Source organism: Dermacentor andersoni, chromosome 2 (assembly GCF_023375885.2).
Source record: "Dermacentor andersoni chromosome 2, qqDerAnde1_hic_scaffold, whole genome shotgun sequence".
NCBI classification, from domain to species: Eukaryota; Metazoa; Arthropoda; class Arachnida; order Ixodida; family Ixodidae; genus Dermacentor; species Dermacentor andersoni.
In genome coordinates this window covers 178,652,866-178,671,446 of record NC_092815.1, presented here as the reverse complement: position 1 = coordinate 178,671,446, position 18,581 = coordinate 178,652,866, and the positions used below count along the sequence as shown (strand labels likewise).

At 43.8% G+C, this 18,581-nt stretch overlaps 1 protein-coding gene across 2 annotated transcripts in view; it reads right to left on the bottom strand.

The window, feature by feature from the left end:
* Positions 1 to 299: 299 nt before the first annotated feature.
* Positions 300 to 18,581, bottom strand: part of Pak (serine/threonine-protein kinase PAK 3-like protein) — a 41,443-nt gene continuing 23,161 nt past the window's right edge. For both annotated transcript variants that reach the window (XM_050187172.3, XM_050187173.3), the window contains 4 exons: positions 16,762 to 16,995; positions 15,044 to 15,413; positions 11,781 to 12,115; positions 300 to 10,644 (listed from right to left, as the gene is read on the bottom strand). In XM_050187172.3, coding sequence (XP_050043129.1) covers positions 10,561 to 10,644; positions 11,781 to 12,115; positions 15,044 to 15,413; positions 16,762 to 16,995 — 1,023 coding nt within the window. In that variant the 3' untranslated portion in view covers positions 300 to 10,560. The remainder of the gene's footprint in view (positions 10,645 to 11,780; positions 12,116 to 15,043; positions 15,414 to 16,761; positions 16,996 to 18,581) is intronic.

The window sequence follows — 18,581 nt, the reverse complement described above, 5'->3', positions numbered from 1 at the left end:
GCTGCGTTACAGACAGCAGTCACCTCGATGACGATGCAGCAGCAAAACTTCGGCAGTGTGCAGCAGGATTTTGAATCAGTTTCAGCTTAGCCCTTGACAGGCAACATTTGCCTTGAGGGATGGCAATGATTACAATGAAGCAACATTCTAACAAAGCAACTTTTTCCGATCCTCAAATTTCGTTATATCAAGGTTTCACTGCATCACCACAGACGGCATCAACACTTGTACTGGAAAATGTACATAGGCTCACGCAGCACACGTCTGGTGACGAAAGGAAGCAGTCAACAGCCCACCAATCGCACCTCCTATAAAAGTCTTTATTCACCCAGCATTATTGCATCCTTGTTGTTCATTACCTCTAAAATAAAAAGTCACATGCAAACTAACACTTGCGCACACGCAAACACGCGCACACACTTCTCAGAGAAAGCCAGTTCCAGGTGTAGCTAGAGGTCAAATGGACCGTTCCAGCACCACACCCCCCCCCCATTTCACAGGGCAGTGGTGACAACGGCACTGCAGCAGGTGGCACAGTATGTGTGACACTTCATAGCAGTGTCAGTGGTACTAGCATAGTGGTTGACAAGAAAGAAGCAACAGCCATAGTGCTACAAGAATGTAGCCGGCAACATTTGCTTTGCCGCCAGTCAGCTGCACACAATGTGCAAAAGGCATCCACACATATGCCTGTCCCAAGAGACACATACACTTTCTCGATCCTCACACAGTGTCTTCAAGCTCACTAAAACAGAAAGGTTGTGGGAGCGAAACCACAGAGTACTTTCATATTGTTGGGCGTTTGCTGAATCGCCAAACCACACCATCGAGGCCAGCATCAGCGACCAGACAGCAGAAAGGTAATCACACTGTGCTTTGTGCCAATGCTTTAGGCAAGCGTCATACAAGAACAACCAAGCCTTCCATGTAAGTGACACAAGTGATACGCAACCACTAGCGCACCGCACCGGAACTATAGAAGGTTCACTTCCAAGACACTAAGGCAACACCATGAAGACAAATGAAATAAGAACAATGGGAACAAGTGATAAAAGCCACAATGGGCCTCCCGACTGAGTATGCACCTTCGACCAACATCGATAGTATGTTGCAGTCAGTAGTATAAACCAGTGATGCTAGCCTCGGCTACGAGCCATCATGGAAATGGCAACCAGCAACTCTGAGAAGTGCGACAGCAAAATGCATGTGCACTCCGCTTTCAGTACTGTTGGGTGTTGAGGCATGATATGGTTTTAGGGGCACACAAAGAGTGCGTACAGCTAAAACAGCATGCTACAAACTGACTCAGAAGCTTTACGTTTGACAAAAGGAGCTATCCATTAGTCTTCGCTACATCAGTCAGAAATGCAAGACTAATGACACCACCTAAGCTGATATCATTACATAGTAATGAAGCCAACCTTGGAGCCTGCTTGTAAACCAAACATGGTTTTACAAGCCACAATGAAAGAAGCTGCAACCTTGGTGGTGTGTTTGGTCACATGTCAGTTCTAGCAAAGACAGTTGTCATAGTCGTCATCATGAGCTGGGCCAAACGAAGGCCAATATTTCTGAAGATTCAGCTAAGAAGATAAGGCTGTCAGAACCGGATAACCCGTACCTTCACACTAAAAGATGACCAGAGCTGATAAACCACTAGCACTAGCCAACATGACTGTGCCCTTAGTAGGGAACACACTCATGCAATAGTGCATTTAGTAAAAGCCTGCTGAGAGTAAAATGATGTTGACAAATGCTTCAACGTTAATTCCTCGGTAGACTCTCTCACCATTAGTTCAAGTTGGACTGCAATGCTCTCAACTCATATATAATGAACATACTATTCTTTTACCTCTGTTATGCCGAGTCAACCAACTTGCACATTCTCTGCTTTGAAGGCGCTCACTTCAAGGTCTGTTTAGACTGTAGCATATCTTAAGAATTCTCATATGCTACGTTTAACAGAGCCACTACTACCACTTTAGTTGTGCATACATTTAAAGGTGTTCCTTTTCACACAGCGCATACTACCGTAACAGACTGCTATGCTGCAGGTACAGTCAACCGCAAAAGTTTACGGGACGCAGGATCGGCCAATAAGCTGAATTTTCGCGAAGCGTGGTCACACAGCCTTGAATTAAATGTTCCAGCCTTCGCCACCTACAGAATGATTCATTAAATACAAAGTGTCATGCCCTAACAGCGCAGGAATTCACATTTGAAGGGGAAACCGTATCCCGTAAACTTTTGCTGTTGACTGTACATACAGTGCACTGCCTCAAGGTAAAAGCAATGCTGATCTGTGTTTGCCCGAAAACCAGTCTTCTGAAGACTTGCTGTTCTGGTATAATTTGCAGGCCATGAGCAAGCAGTAAGTCTTTGAAGGCCACCAGCAATACTGGCAATTTACACAAATTGGACTATGCAAGGTGCCTTGTCTTGAAAGGCCTAATAAAATGGCAGATTAGTCATTTCTTCATTTGAAACAGCAAACAAAGATGAAACCATGAACAGTAGTGCAATACAGCTGCAGAATAAGAGCTCCAACCTCCAACCAAAATTGATTAAAACCCAATGTTTCAAAGCCTCTATGGCTCCTTCTTCGGGAGTCCTTGAAGGAGGAGCCATAGGGCTCTGAAACATCGGGTTTCATTTAAATTTTGGTTGGAGTTTTATGAGCTTTAATTCAGTCAGTTCAGCCAACCAGGTAGGTCTCTGTCGAATATTTACCTTTGAAAGCTGCAACTGTATATGTTCAGATCAAACATGAAAACTGCAGACCAAATTTAAATGACTTTTAGTCAGGCCTTCTTTTGTTGTTAAGCCAGGTACTAATGGCAATTTTTATGGGAAAACGAAAAACTCACTTGTCAGATAATCATGCCTGCAAGCAACTTCACCACAATTAGTTTTGCTTCCCTCCTCGACAACATAAAAAAAAAACTACTTTATCAAAGAGCCATGGCAGTTACACAAACCTTTCAGCAAATCTGTCTTTGAATACAATAGGAATGCCATGCTCTGTTGTCGCAGGGCTGTAGTATCTGAATATGTTACAAAGGTATGCCAGTACAGGCATGACAGCACAGGCACCAGAGTGACATGGTGCCGAAGCAGCCCTGCTTTATATGTACCTGCATAAAGATAATGCATGTTTTTTTTTTTTTCGTGTGTGTGTGTCAAATTATTAGCTAACCATCTTGCTCTGCGTTACACATGCATCTAAGACTTCCTCGAGGAAAAAAAGCAAGGCTCGCTGAAACATGAAAATTTGAAGAAAGAAAATGACTTCAACACAATACTACTGTAGAGAAAAAACGGGCACCATCATAGGCGCCAATATATATTTGCATCTCATTCGTGACTCACAGCTAACACAAGCTTGGTGTATGCAAGAAATTTGGCAAAAAGTACACCCAATGGGTAAAGCCCCGCACAATTAACATCGCTGCTGATAAAATCCACTCGCTGCACATCAAATTGAGAGGGTTGTTTGTCCAGAAGCCATAATAAATCAGCAGAAGCAAAAACAGCTACCTAAGCAAAACCTATGTACATGCAAACATTCCATGTCAGCAACCATTAATGAACTTAGTTCAAATAGCTACAAAACGCTTAACAGATAAAGAAAGATGGCACTCGGAAAGAACACTTTTTTTATGCCATGCAATGGTCCTTTTGAATTCAAATTTCAGTGACCACAAAAGGTTTAGAGGATTCTTGAAAGTAAGAAAACAGGTGGCAACTTTCTGTAGTGCTTTGCCCTATAGCAGCAAGTAGACAAATAATTTAACAGCCAACAGTTCTGTTTTTTTCTTTCCCCAGCTGCCAATGAGTACAACAGTGACCTTTTCTGTCATTAACCATTTTTGAAAAGTTTGGGGAAAGCCTAACGTACACTGTTAATTACGACTGTTTGACATGCATAAAGGATGTGTGCAAGCAAGGCCAGTATCTCGCAATACACTTCCCCAATAATTTGAACAGGACAGGTATAAATAAAACTTCAAACAATTTTCAGACGCAGTCATACAATATGCACAGTACAATATGCATACAATTTGCCTTTCTTTTCTTTAACTGTAATTTTTTTTCTCCACACCAAAATAATGTTTCTTGCTGCCTCAGATGTAGACCACAACATCGAAGATATTCACTGTGATTTAGCCATAACTTCTTATGCTGCTGATCAGTTGACAGTTAGTTGAATGAATATACCACAGAACAAGAAAAAAAAATACAGAGCTTCAAAAGGCACAATCAGTAACAGAGCTGCCTGACTACATGCAACAAAATAAGAGGTAAGGCCCTATGCAACTGCATCATTCTTCTTTTTGAAAACATTTGTACAAGAAGACTGTAAGACTGCATGTAAAAGCAGAAAGCTAGGTGGTGTCTGCTAACGAGAATTAGGCATTAAATGCAAGACACAAATGCAAATGCTTGTAAGACTTATCCAGAAAAAACATCAAACAATGCGGATGGCTAAGTGCGCATTGATGTGTAACCTTAACACGATATTTCTTTTAAAGAAAGAACCAACAGTCAAACTCATAAGCACAGACAACCCACTGAAAGTTCGTCTATCAAATCGTCATCATTGAGTGCTGCATTCTATCTTATCTCAATGGTCCAAGTTTAACGAATGTGCACTAGAATACTTAAAACAATCCGTAACTAAAGAACATGGTACACAACTTCACATTTGTGATGCAATGATAAAAGAGGCCAATGGCAACACTGAACCACAAATCACAAAGTTGTTTCAGTCAACAAGGAAAAAAAAAGCTTCAAATGTGACTATAAAAAGTGCAACTATGTGTCTCATCAGAAAGCAGGAATGCAAAAAAAAGAAGAAAAGACATAATAAGAACAGGACAGCAGTAGCACAATACAAAATACAATAGGTTTAAAAAGAGGACTAATGTGCAACTAAATGTGCAAAAATATAGAAGCTACCATTCCACAGCATCCACGTGTGGCGACCACTAAAACTGGATTAGCCCACGGATGCCACAGTGACACTCATGTCCACCATGTTTCTCTTTGTTCATTTCGTGCACTACACGACATTCTCAAAAAATTCTGCCGGAAAACTAAAAGCGGTGAAAACGTGACATTCGCTGATATTGCACAAGGACGTTGATGTGACCGAAACATCTTTCAAGTGTCTGGGCTGCTAAAAATCTAGTTTTTCAAACCTTTTGTGCAAGTTCGAGAAGCAGGTCTCAAGCAGAAAGACAAAGGAAACAGGTCTCACCTACACTGCTTCAGATTACAACACATGACCTGACTACAGTCACAGTGGAGTGTTTTACAAAGAGCATCTACCAATGCTTTCACTGCCACTTACACTAACTTTTCTCGGAGCCCAGCAAGCAATCGTGAATATTTCGGTCACTTCCACAATAATTTTTTTTTTCTGCCGGCATTAGTAGTGCATTAAAAATTGCAAATGATTTTAAGAACCAAATTACAAAAATGACAAGGACAATGCTGCAGCCAAAAATATGGATAAGCGAACTGCGTGCTAAGTTACCGATCTCCTCATCTCTTCTTGATCTTTGGTACCACTTGCATATTCGACTAAGACACTGCCTGGCGGGACCGCCCCTACAGGCAACTAGTCCCATCCCATTTTCACACCCAGCTAGTTCACTTAACAAAGCTGCAGAGGTAGGGAAGGGCTAATTAATAAAATAGCATAAATATACATCTGTAAGATAAATAATAGGCAGCAAAGGAGTAATAGCATCACCTGCTCTCATAAAACTGAACAAACTGCAAAAGGCACAGCTTGATGCAGCATCGTGAACACAACTGAACGAAATCGTTGCTCGAGGAGTTTAGAAAGATAAAAACACATCTAAGAGATGAAGTACTCTATGCAGCATATTCCAGCTATATGTGCACAATACCGACAAAACACGGCTGCATTCTCATTTATGAAGAAAGCAGTTTTTTACATTATTTCAAACACATGCCACAACCCTTTCACTACCAAACAGCGACTTGCATGCTGCAATTCTGTCCCACAGTGGCCCCCAATACCAAAGCCAACGAAAACCTTTGCCGTTTTCAAAGCTGCTCAGACAGTGAAAAACTTGCACTGTCACACAGAAAGCTGCCAAGAGAAAAATGAAACCGGCATGTACTGCCGGCCTAAAGCACCCATGGGGTTGCAAGGAAAAGGTTTTACTTGTCAGCGGAACCCCCAATAGATGCGCAAGGTTGCAAGCAGCCAAGTGAGCCAAGTTGCTTAGAAGAGTAAAGCTGCCACAAAACCAGCATCATCCTAGCAGAACCCTGGTATGTCTAGAGCACGTCTACACTAAGTTCACAATAAAGAGGTGCCTCAGTGTTCAGAAGACTTGCAGACTCATACCCTTGTGAAACTAGAAAAGTTATCCCTGCCGATACCGGAAACCAAAAGGTGCAATAGTAGACTCGGCGTGTGTGCTTCCAATGGCAACACGACGAGGTGCAGCTGCTCCAGAGTTGCAAAGGCAGATAGCACTTGTCGATCTCCTGGGCACACAAGATGATGAAGAATAGTGAAATACTGACGCCTTTTTCCTCACATTCTATGCTAGCGTCTGTGGTAAAGTGCCAACAACATTGAAAATGCAAGTTGTACTGTCTCCATCTGAACTTGCCTCTCAACATGGGCAGCGCATGAAAGTGCTGTGCATGTGCCGCTTCTCACGTCTCTGCCGGTTTCGTCCGCACTCGCACTCCACCTACAAAGCAGCAGCTCTCAAACGACTCAAGTCGGCAGCTATGCTAGTGCAGCTGAAACCAAGCCATCAGCCATCAGCCAAATAGGTTCATGGAGACTGACACACCTGTAACATGTGCCTGAATGAACGAAACCCACAGTGACATGTATCGGGGACACTCGTATCAATCATGGGTTGATCCACTGTCAAGGACTGTGTCTTATTCTGCAAAGTTGTAGCGTGCCTGTGACATGGAAAAATTTAATGTCATTTGTGTTAAATTCCACCATACAAGTGGTTATTTAATTTTCCCACATAATATTACCATTCAGAACTGAATGTGTTCTAGGAACTCATATGAATGTGTTTCAGAGACTTCACTAAATGGCATGAAAAAAGACAAAAGAATAACAAGAGAAAATATACATAGAATAATCCTTTGATTTCTAAGTAATTTACCTTTGTGGAATACAAGGACTTACTAAGCATCCCGCCTGCCACTGTGTGTTGCTGCATATTTATCGCACTCCACCATATCAGTCATGTTTGTTGCATTCATACCGGGTTGTGGAGTGTTGTCTCCATTTAGTATGGATAGATATCATTTCATTGCTTGTGTAAGCATCACATAACAGTTCCAGGTTATTACCATAAAACATCAAAATTATTTTAAATAAAAGCATGCACTGTTGAAAATATCTTACACACATGCTTTGACCTTTTTTTGTATTCTATTCACTGATGACACTTCACCATCACTGTCTGGTGCAAATTATTATTATTTTTTAAATCATGTAATGCCAGTACCTAATGTGATCTGATCAACGCACTTAACTACAAATGACAATGAATTTTCTTGTGTGACAGGGGCATTACTGCATCATGACGATGAAAATAACAAAATTCAATCCACAAGCACTCTTATGTCATCATATTCAGCATATGTTTTCTACAACAGTGTTAGCAAATCATAGTGCATCCTAGAAGCTGCACTTCATAGGGTTGCAAGCTCTTACTGCTCTTATTTAAAAGAACCTTTCAAAAGCTCAAGAGTGACATGACAGCAATCACAGCGTATCCATAAAGCCCACTATAAGCCTGCTCTGCATGGCAAAACAAAACAACTCACACTCTTATGCGTCCAGCACAACAGCATACAGCGTCGATGCCGCACCCACGGATTGAACTTCCACAAGCCAACTTGGTAGACTCCCATTAACGCAAATGTAAAGACACTTTGGAAACCTCGGTTGCATTGTTGACCTACTACTCTCAGGAATACATGACATAATGTCCAGCAGGACACCTCACTGAAGTGACTTGAGGGCTATGCCACGTGAAAATCATTCTGATAGGAGGCATGACATTCCCTTCGCAATGTACAATTCCACTGGCTTAGCCAATCAATACACACTAAACGAGATATCCCTGAAAGTGATTGATCTTATTATTAAAAGTTTGGCTCAGCATGAGTGTGCTGAAAGCTGTCTAGCATATTGCAGAAATCGGCTGCGTAAAGCTCATGTTAAAGGGAGTCTATCACAACACCTACCATACAGACACATCTGCATGCTTACAACGTTGACACTTCAGTCACACTCAGCAATGACAATGATCCTGGAAGATGCAGCTGCCAAGAAAAGTGGCAGAGCCAATTTCAAGACATCTGGATGCAAATGATTACATCACAAAGAAATCACAAAGCCATGTACACTAACAGTACAGCCACCAGTACTTGGCTAATGCTAAGCTGGACTGAGGGGATGTTGTCAAATTTTTTTTTTTTCTTCTGGCTAGCATTTAACACGCACGCGTTTTGAATGGTCAGTCTTTCAGTCATTGCAATGCCACTTTAACGTGACAACTGCATACCGTGACTGCCTTGCCCTCTACAACCAAGAAGTATCGCAAAGGAGCTCATTGTGCATGCATGTAATTCGCTCGAACAAAAAGAAAAAAAAAAGTGAGAGAAGGTTGCTCTAATGTGTGAAAACTATAAATGCTGAAATTCACGAGGTGCCTGGTCGTACAGATTTACAACCTTTGCTTGGGAGATCATTGCTCCCCTGTCACTCGCCTTAAATCAACTTTATCTACTGAAGAATACTTTCCTCGTGTCACTGACATGGAGCACAGTGTAAGTGCAGGAATATACAGCGAAGCCTGTTTGCAAATGAATCGATGGTGAATTGCAAGACACTGCTCTAAGTTTATATTTTTATCTTAACTGGCCTGTTCTTGTTGTAAATTCTGGCTAAACAATCATAGGCATAAAAAAAAACCTTTTTTTTATGTTACAGCTTCCGTAAAGTTTACTGCACTGTGACAGGGGTAAATTGAGAATGAATTTCTTGAGTGAACTAGTGCCATGTATCGTGGAGGAACGTCTCCTGTGTTCTATGAACAAATGCAAACGCTGCTGGCCACATAGAGCTGCATTTTGCCTTGCTGTCATTTGATGTAGTGCATAGAACTCCGTGAAATACAGCCTTGTTTTGTCCTGCACTCTTTAAAAAATTTTATACATATTTTAGGATGCATCTTTTCTATACAACAATTTAGGTGCTTGCGCTTCTGATGCTATCCTACTGTTGCTTATCTGTCATGATTGCTCAAACATATAACCATTCGCAAGCGTTGTGTTTCATTCACGAAAAGAAGGCATTTGGCAAACATCATTATGAAGGAAGGAATTCTCACTGAGAGAACAGAAGTGATTATTGTTGTGTGGCCAAAGCCCACCCACTGTGTCAAAGAGCGTATGAAAGTGCAATAAATGTGTGCTGTTCAGAAAGCCCTATGCCTGACCACTCACAATGGCTAAGCTTTAAAAGACCATGTTGCAGGTGGTTGCCGCATGTGATTCCGATGTGCTTGGTTTTGACAACTTGCACTTGTTTGTAAATGCAATGTAGCAGTCACTGCTTTAAGTTTTTCCTTCCAAAGGCTTTGCCGCAAAGCTCATTTCGCAGCCCAAACACAGCGAGTGCTAGGGGCACAAGAGCACAAGCACTTTGCACAGGCTCACCCAATCCCTCTGCTTGAGATCTTTCTTGCAACATGTTGCATGCAAGGCTGCCGAGTCGCCCTCGGTGACCGTATGTTGTACCTTCAGCAGCAACGTGAACATTTTCCCAAGCTTGGCCTTAGAGTGAAGTTCACAAGGCATTGTTCCATACGTTGAAACTGACAGCAGAAGGCTGAGCTCAACCCGAGAATGCACGTGCCTCTGTCTGTCAGACTTAACAGAGCAAGTGTGATCAGTATATATAGCTCTGCACGGAAAAAGAAGAAACCTCAAGAAGGCATCTGCAGGGCATACAATGAGAGTGCCATTACACACAAGTATTCTTCACTGTGGTGGCAGGTTGCAGCAGAAGGCTTTCCCAACACCGACAAAGAAAACAGATCACCATCACCATGTCAGGTAACAGGCGCCTGCAGTTCGGTCCCAGTGTGCATCTACCAGTTATATCACTGCTGGTGAAGCTTCACCGAAAAGTGACCTCAGCACTGACCAGTCAGAGCGACCGGGCGAACGCATCGGGCTTTTGGACACCAGCGCAGGAAACGAATCACCATCACCACCACGTCTGGCGGATGACCCTTGCTCCGCCAGCACGCTAGATCCTGATTCCCGAGGCATTCTGACACACGGCTGAAACTGCACCATCCAAGGTGATGAGTGCAGGCTCAATCTTGGCCTTGCTTTCTGGGAGTCAAAGCAGCTGCATGGCTTTCTTTTGGAAATGCAGGGCACTGTCTCAAGATCGCTCGGCCGTGCAGCAGAAGGCAGAACCAGAACAGCAGGGGAACCTGCTTGGCGTTTAGTGCCGGGCACTCAGTGGCTCTTGGCTGCCTCCTTGGCGGCGACAATGAGCGGGTGAAGGCTGGTAAGTGGGCGTGCTAGCTTTAGAAACGGGTGCTGGGAACATGGATGGGCAGAAAGAGGGATAAGAAATGAGGCAAGGTTGGTATTGCACAGTTTCACCGTCCACTTCTACTGCGATAGGTTGGCCTAACTCTAAAACCTAAATTAACAGGTTCACCTTAACTCCACAACCTCTTCCATCACTTCACCAAGCAATGGGCCACTGTTACCCTTTGCAAGGAGCGGTCACTGGACTTTGCCAGCACTCCTTTTAAGCAGTGTTGTCATGTCCCAAGCTCAAAAAGTAGCCTTGAAATTCCAAAACTAACTAAAAAAGTGCCCAGTTTAGATTACAAATGAGAAAAGTAGCAGAGAAAGTAGCGAAGCTGCAACTAAATGATGCACGCGGTACCCACACTCCACACTAGTCGATGTGGACATGAGACAACTCGCATGATCATTTGCAGATTGCAAGTACACAGAAAAATGTACATACAGTAATTTAGAATAACAGGAAATACACATTCTTGTGAATTTGTAGATATTGCATTTGCAACAAACAGAGGCCTGTACATTTATTTAGAATTGGACACTGTTTTCGTGGACTTAATGACAATGTTTCTCCACAGAGTCGCTTCTATGTCATATTTGCACGAGTTTCAGTGCCGATATAAAAATAGAATTTCTTATTTTAGGGATAAAAGTACGCTTGTTCCTAACATTGTCAGTCACAATCCATAGGGACTATAATCTCATGACACATCCTGGACGGTTGTTGGTCCCTTCAAGGTTGACTCAATTGTTACGTAATTATATGTGGTTTTTCTAAATTTAGTCTGCTTTCATTATTTTTATGCCCTTGTAGGTCAGTAAAGCCATAATGGATAGCGATTCACGAGTGAAAATTAAGCTGCGAGGTGAAAAGACACAAGGACGGAAAAGAAACAGAAGAAATCATAAACAGTAATGGCCGCATTGTGATTGGAACTGTTTTTTCAGCCTTGTCTCTCTGTGCAGCAGCTTAACCTTCAGACAAGGCAGTTTTGGAGTAATAAATATTGAATTTATATTTCACATTTTCCCTTTCTTTTGCTAATTTATTCTGCGATGGTAAGGCTGTACCTAATAGGGCAGGAAAGAGGGAGCCACCTGTTCACTTTTGAGAGAAGAGAATGAGAAAGCATATGCACCTTGAGCAGCTCAGCAGCCGAGTATCGTCGGTCGACGTCGACCTCAAGGCAGCGATCAAGCATGTCCTGGAAGACGGCGCTGAGCTTCTCACGCTCCTTGATCTCAGGCTTGCCATTGGTGGCGATGAGGTAGAGGGCGCGCAGGGGGTTCTCATTGAGATAGGGGGGCTCCCCTTCGACCATCTCGATGGCCATGACGCCCAGCGACCAGACATCCACCTTAGGGCCATACTGCTTTCGTGTCACCACCTCCGGAGCCATCCAGTATGGCGTGCCCACCATCGTGGTGCGCTTGCTCTGCTCCGGCGAGATCTGTGCGCAGAACCCGAAGTCCGCTGCGTACACAGGGTAAAGTGTTTCAGCAAGGGCAGCACAAGGATACGAAAAAAGGCTGTGTGCCTAAAGCAACGTACATTTGCACCTTTTGCACGGAAGTACTTAGCCATCGTGAATTTAACACAAAACCTCATTGCAGTGCAATATCATGGCAAACTCCAGCTGCACATCTCCCAAGAGCCTAAGTTCCACTTCCCAGAAAAGCATGCAAATATGGTGCAAAACATACAATAGCGAAGATTTACACAATACAGTAGAACCCACTTACAATGATTCCAGATATAACAATCTATCGGTTATAACAACATTTCAGTTTCTCCTACTCAACCTATTCAGTCTGCATCCAGATATAACAAACATCTTTTAAATCAAGGTGCCCACTGTTACAACAAACACTCCAAGCATGGTAACGGTAAAAATATGGAGCAGGCAACTGGAAAAAACGTCAAGGCGGGCCTTCTGAAGCACAAAAGGAGTGTGCAGCGCGCCGCTCCAGTCCAACCGCAACGAAGATGCAACATCCTAGATGAGTGTGCGCCATGCACAAATTTGGGAAGCGGCAAGCAAGGTCCCTCACTTTTCAGGCGCTTCTTTAGGATTTGAGGCTGTGCTAGTTGGCGCTCCATGTTATTGTGAATTACAGCGCAAACCGGATCAAGGACAGGGGATGACGAGGACAAGCGCCGACTCCCAACTATATTTCTCCCGTGGGTAGCATATGTATCTAGGATGCACGGAAAGCGAGGCGCCCACTTAGGGTGCTTCCCAGCCAGCACATAGTCACACGTTGATTATCAGGATTTGGTTGTATCATTTTCCCACGATTATGTATTTAATGTGTGCGTGTATATGTTGCTTGCGGGAAATAAAACACGCAGTTGGAAAGTCAGCGCATGCCTTTATCATTTCCTGTCCTTGTCCCGGTGTGCACCGTAATTCACAGTAACTTCTATAGGAGCAGTGCGGCAGTGACGTAAAGATAAAACTCGGAGGGAGCATGAGGCAGTCTGCTTACACGAGGCGACCTCCTTCGACGCTGTTCTCCACCTACCCTCCCTCTGCTTTCACTTGAGACAATCATGCGAAGCGCACAATGTGCACATTGAATCCTGCAGCTGAAGTGTTGCTATTGCTGCTGTTGATGCTCACGTGACCTGAGTCGCCATGAATGCGTTGCACATTAATGTGCAAAGGGTTGGCGGTTACTGCGCCATTATCTCAAGATCCCGGTTTGTCGACACTTCGTTTACATCATTGCTGACAACAAATTGCAATGACATTCAACCTTTCTTACTTTTCCATCGAAGTGATAGAGAAAACATAACTTCACGGCTCTCGGCGTGCGCAGCCTCGTGCGGCTGATTCGCAGGCACTGCGAGACCTTTGCAGAATGTCGGCACACACGCCAAAATAGTTTCCGCTCCCAGCCAACTAAAATGTTCCGTTCTTGTACCCAGAATCCCCCAAGTCTCACCAATTGTAAAGCAATTACACACTCTCAAAGAAAAATGGCGACTGTGCTTACAGTCTTGAAATGAGAGATGATCGAAATCAGAAGACGTTTTGAAAGAACTACGACAATGGATTTCGTTTCTACATTGACGCTGTGCACAAATTAGTAGGATGTTTTAAACAAATATTTACAGCTCCATAAAAACTGAAACATAGGTCGTGCTTTTTTCCAAGAAGTTTTGTGGAAATGTGCCCCCTCGTCTTATAGCAGTCTTTGGAAGAACTGAAATTGTCTGGCCACTACTGGAAAAAAAAATTAAAGAGAGAGTGCGTCACCATTTTTGTTGTTGTAATTGTGAACAAGTGAACTTTGAAACTCTGTGCAAACATGCTTTACTACTGGCTTGGGTTGCAAAATTAGCAAACCTTAGCTAAACTTTAGTGCTACATTTGAAAATGATTAGGTAAATTATGCGGAAGTGAATTCCTATTCACTTCTGTCGAGCAGGGCTTCGACTAACAGAAAGTAAAATGGTGCACCTGTTGACTTTCAAATGTCTTACTGAAAACAATGTTTTGTGATCGCTACACTACTTATATTGAACTTAAAGACATTCTGGAGGAATTTCTTCGCCGGCATCATGCACAAGTTCTGGTAACGGCAGACTCGATTCATTGCAAACGCAGTTCAATATGCTCGTAACCTCGCAGCAGGCTTCGTTGCTTCGTGAAGCGAAAAGGCTTGTCTTATTTCGAAAAGGGTTGTTAGCACTTAGTGATTAGACTGCTGTCGGAACGATGGTGTTGCTAATTTCTGCATGTTTTAAAGGGCTAGACAACATATAACAAACTACTGATATAACGACCACATTTCACATCACCATTGAATTCGTTGTGAGCAGGTTCGACTGCGTGCACACTGTGTGTTGCACTGCACAGCACACACCAGTGTTGCCAGCCATAGTGTAATTACCTTAGACACAAGTTTTTTTCCATAATTTTCAGTGCTCGGTAGGGTGGTAGGGCTGCCAGGCCATTTTGCTCCCTCACGTAGGGGTCTTTTTGTTTCCCACATTTGTTCAGAGTCAAGCAACACAATAGCCTTAAAATTGCACTGCAGCAAACATACTTAGCACATTGTCTTCCTCTTTTGACTGCAAATATCTCACAACAATGCAGTTTTAACGATGGTTCTAGGCTTACCTGTACTTAGTGACAACAACATGTCAATATGTCTGCTATCTACATGCATCTCATTTTCCCATTTTGTTGTTAAACTCTTGAGTCATACGATACAGCTCGACATCAGAACAAGTTGCCTAAAGAACAGTGGAAGGTGACAGAAATGCAAATGCAAGTGAGTCTAGTTTGCTACCAGTGGTATGTTTTTCTTTTTATCTCTTCTGCTCTGCTTTTTTAGCTTGCTCAGCTGTTGACTTGCATTCAAGACCAAACAAGTGAGGCATGGAACTCACTCAGCTTGACACTGCCATCCATGCCAAGTAGGATGTTGTCGCTCTTGATGTCGCGGTGGATGACGTGGTTGCGGTGCAGGAACTCGAGCGCTTGCAGCACCTCGCGGCAGACGGCTGCAATCTGGCCCTCATCCATGCACGTCTCAGTGACGACATCCGTCAGCGATCCCCCCGCCAGGTACTCCATGACAACCCAGAGTTCACCGTCACCTACCAGATAGCTGTCTAGATAGTTGACCACGTTTGGATGCTTGTTCTCGCGCATCACCAGTATCTCGTTGATGATAAGCTCCTTCTTTGGCTGCTGCGACAGATTCATCTGCTTGATGGCCACTTCCGCACCTGTCGACGTCTCGATTGCCGTGAACACCTGCAAGACAATGCATGCATGAAACCCTGTAAAGCATCCACATCAATCATAGAGAGATGCCAGTGATGATAAAAGGCCTAGTTTACAAGACAGGGGTATGGGTAATTGCATATGCAATGAAAGTACAGCCTATGAAGGGTTTTAACATTCAATAGTTATGAGAAACTTAAATGAAGATGCTGAGGAATTTGAGCGGAGTATAAAGGATGCACTCAATTAGTGTCAATGACTGTTACCTTACCTAATAAGCTAAGTGATGCTAACTTTTCTGTAAGCACCACTATAGATAATTGGCAGGAATAAAACCTGGACCCTCTCAATTCTGAGACATTCACTTAAAGCGAAACAGCAGTGCTGGTAAAACAAACAAATAGGCCATTAGCTGCCCCCTCTGGCATCAACATGATAAGCCCATGAACGCATCACACTTGCTAGGGACATGGCCAGCTACTGCAACTTTAGGACATCATCATGCTGCCCAAGTCACAATGCAAGACCAAATCGTGAAAAATAGCTGAATGGCACCTCGCATCGCACACACTTCTTTTTCATACTCCCTCCTGTGAACAGATAAGCATGGAGATATTTTAATGCCACCCTTCCCTTCACACACCTACAGGACATCCTCTCAATAAAGACATTTTTGCTACTACAACTAACAACGCTTACCAATGTCATACCAAAATTTTAATTAGAGGTTTGCAAATATTCGAGACTTTGAATATTTGATTCGAATTGGTTGCTTTTTGATTCGCTTTGAAAGACACTTCATTAGGCTCGTTTTACTATTCGAAATATTCGAACCACCGAGAACTGCTGTTGGTTCTTTAAGTCAGTTTCACCACAGTACAACCATGTTATGCGAAAAGTCATAGAATGTATATTGCAGTGAAGCACATAAAAGGTTAAAAAGGAACACTATCATGGGGTCACTGCTGGTGCTCATGGATACCAGACAGAAAATTCTGTGTCTACTATTTATCTGGCTAAGTGCCTAGAAACACGTTTTCCAAACTACAAATTCGACCAAGTAGCAAGCTTGGCAATGTTTTTAGACCCTCGTACTAAAGTACCTAGTTAAGTGCCCCCAGGATGCTCCAATGGCAGACTTGGTTACAAACCTGGCTTTAGAAAAAGCAAGATAAATTACAACACGAAGGAACCCAGATATGTCCTTAACAACAAAAGCTTCTGAAGAGGCTCCTTCCATGTCAGTACTGTGGAAATACTTTGATAAGCTCATCAACCAGCAGCAATTTTCATTGCCACAAGCACCGTTTGAAAGAAATGCGGACAAGGCTGCCGCTCCATGCCACACTGGATGAAAGCAATTAATTTGGGCACTTACCGTGCCCGAGGCGCCCTGCCCGATTTTCTCCATCTTGGTGTATTTGCGGTTGGGGTCGCCTACTGACACGATGCTGCGCAGCTTCTCCATAATCTCGTCGTCGGTCATCTTCTTCTTGCGGGGTCGTGTCACTGCACCTGGTGCAGCAGCCGTGCTGTTGTTGTTGGCGATGTCGCGTACGTCATAGCCAAAAGCCGCCCCATTCTTGTTCTCCTCCTCAATGGGCTTTGTGTACTGCATTTGGAAAATGTAACGGTAATCCTGTTAGGCTCCAGTGGTAGCAAGGGAGTAACAATGGAGTGAAAATCCAATGGCAACAATGCCCTGGGTGCTGTAGAGAATACAGCATGAGCTCACTGAGTTGAAGTGGTGCAATCAAGATTTCGATGCGACATCGTCTAGTCAGGTTATATCATCAACAGGGCACGGCCTATCTCATAAAGCAATACTTTTTTGAATCAGTACGAGCCCCTCGTTCACAAAGACCACATGATTTGCTTATACAGTAGACTTCCGTTAATTCGACATCTGCTAATTCGACATCTGTTAAATTGAATTCACTTAATCTGATCCTGGCTGTAGTCCCCAGCCTACACCTGTACAGTTTTAATGGGCCCAAAGTTTTGTTCATTAGGTTATAAAATAGGCCTTTGCAGGATAATTACAACTTGAACAGTCAGCACACACGCGCTTGACCTCTTTGGCGACCCATTCAGTGGCAGCCTCTGTCTTGTGGGAAGCACCCGCCTCCATTTCCTCCCGCGTGCCCGCGGCGTCCCGTTCGCACATGGCGACGGGACGGGCCGGCGTAGACATGGGAGAGAGGCACTACGCGCCCTCCCTTTCTCCGTCGCTCCGATGACGCGCGTACCCCTCTTCCCCCACGCGGCTCACGGGAAAGGGAAACGTATCCGGCGGGCGAGGAGGACTTCCCCTCACAAAAAGGTAAAAAAGCATAAAAGCGCGCGACCGGGAGAGACTTCCTCTCTTGGGACGCCGACACCTTGGACTACCTGAACCACAGCACCTGCCGCATCCCGTGAGTGATCTCGTTTGTCTGACCCACCCAGACAACGAGGCAAACCTTTTACTACTATTACTGAGAGGACGTCCCTCTGCGAGTGTTCGCTATTGCTAGTCGCAATAAACGTTGTTACCGTTGACACCGCTGGTTGCCTTATTCGTCCGAACCCGGCGTAGTCGCGATTCCCGCGCTACGGGTTGGGAGTACCACGAAGCGACTGCGTGGGGCTAGATCCGGAGCTCGCCTTCAGCCCTAGCCGCACGCAGAGTGGAACCCCCCCAGTCTCAGTGAAGCTTAGGGGACAATGAATGCGTTGAACATACGTCATCTCCCATCAAAAATGCCTACTTCCAGCGTGCCCTAGGAAGATTTCCTAGCTAGCTCACAACGTCTGATTACGGTATTTACCCCATTCTAACACGCGCCTTTCATATTTAGAAGTTGCTTTTTTTTTTTTCAAGAAAATTGGGCCACAAGTTATCTGTGCTGCGCAATCAAATATGAAACAAAAACCACCTTTGAGGCATTTGTATGCTTTACTGCACAACAATAATGTATTGCGGCAAAGCTAACTTTAAAAGTCAGTGCAGAGAAGCTGAATTTAGGAAACACCCTGCCACCAGTGAGCAATACATATTGGACCCTTGCCCATCTTTCTTGCTAAAAATTCAGGTGCACATTAGATTTCTACTTTGTTTAGGCATTTTAATGTCATTTCTATGAAAGTGTTCTACTTCGGACACATAGCAATCAGGCGCACATTTGATTTTGGGGCATGTTAGAATCTGGAAGATAC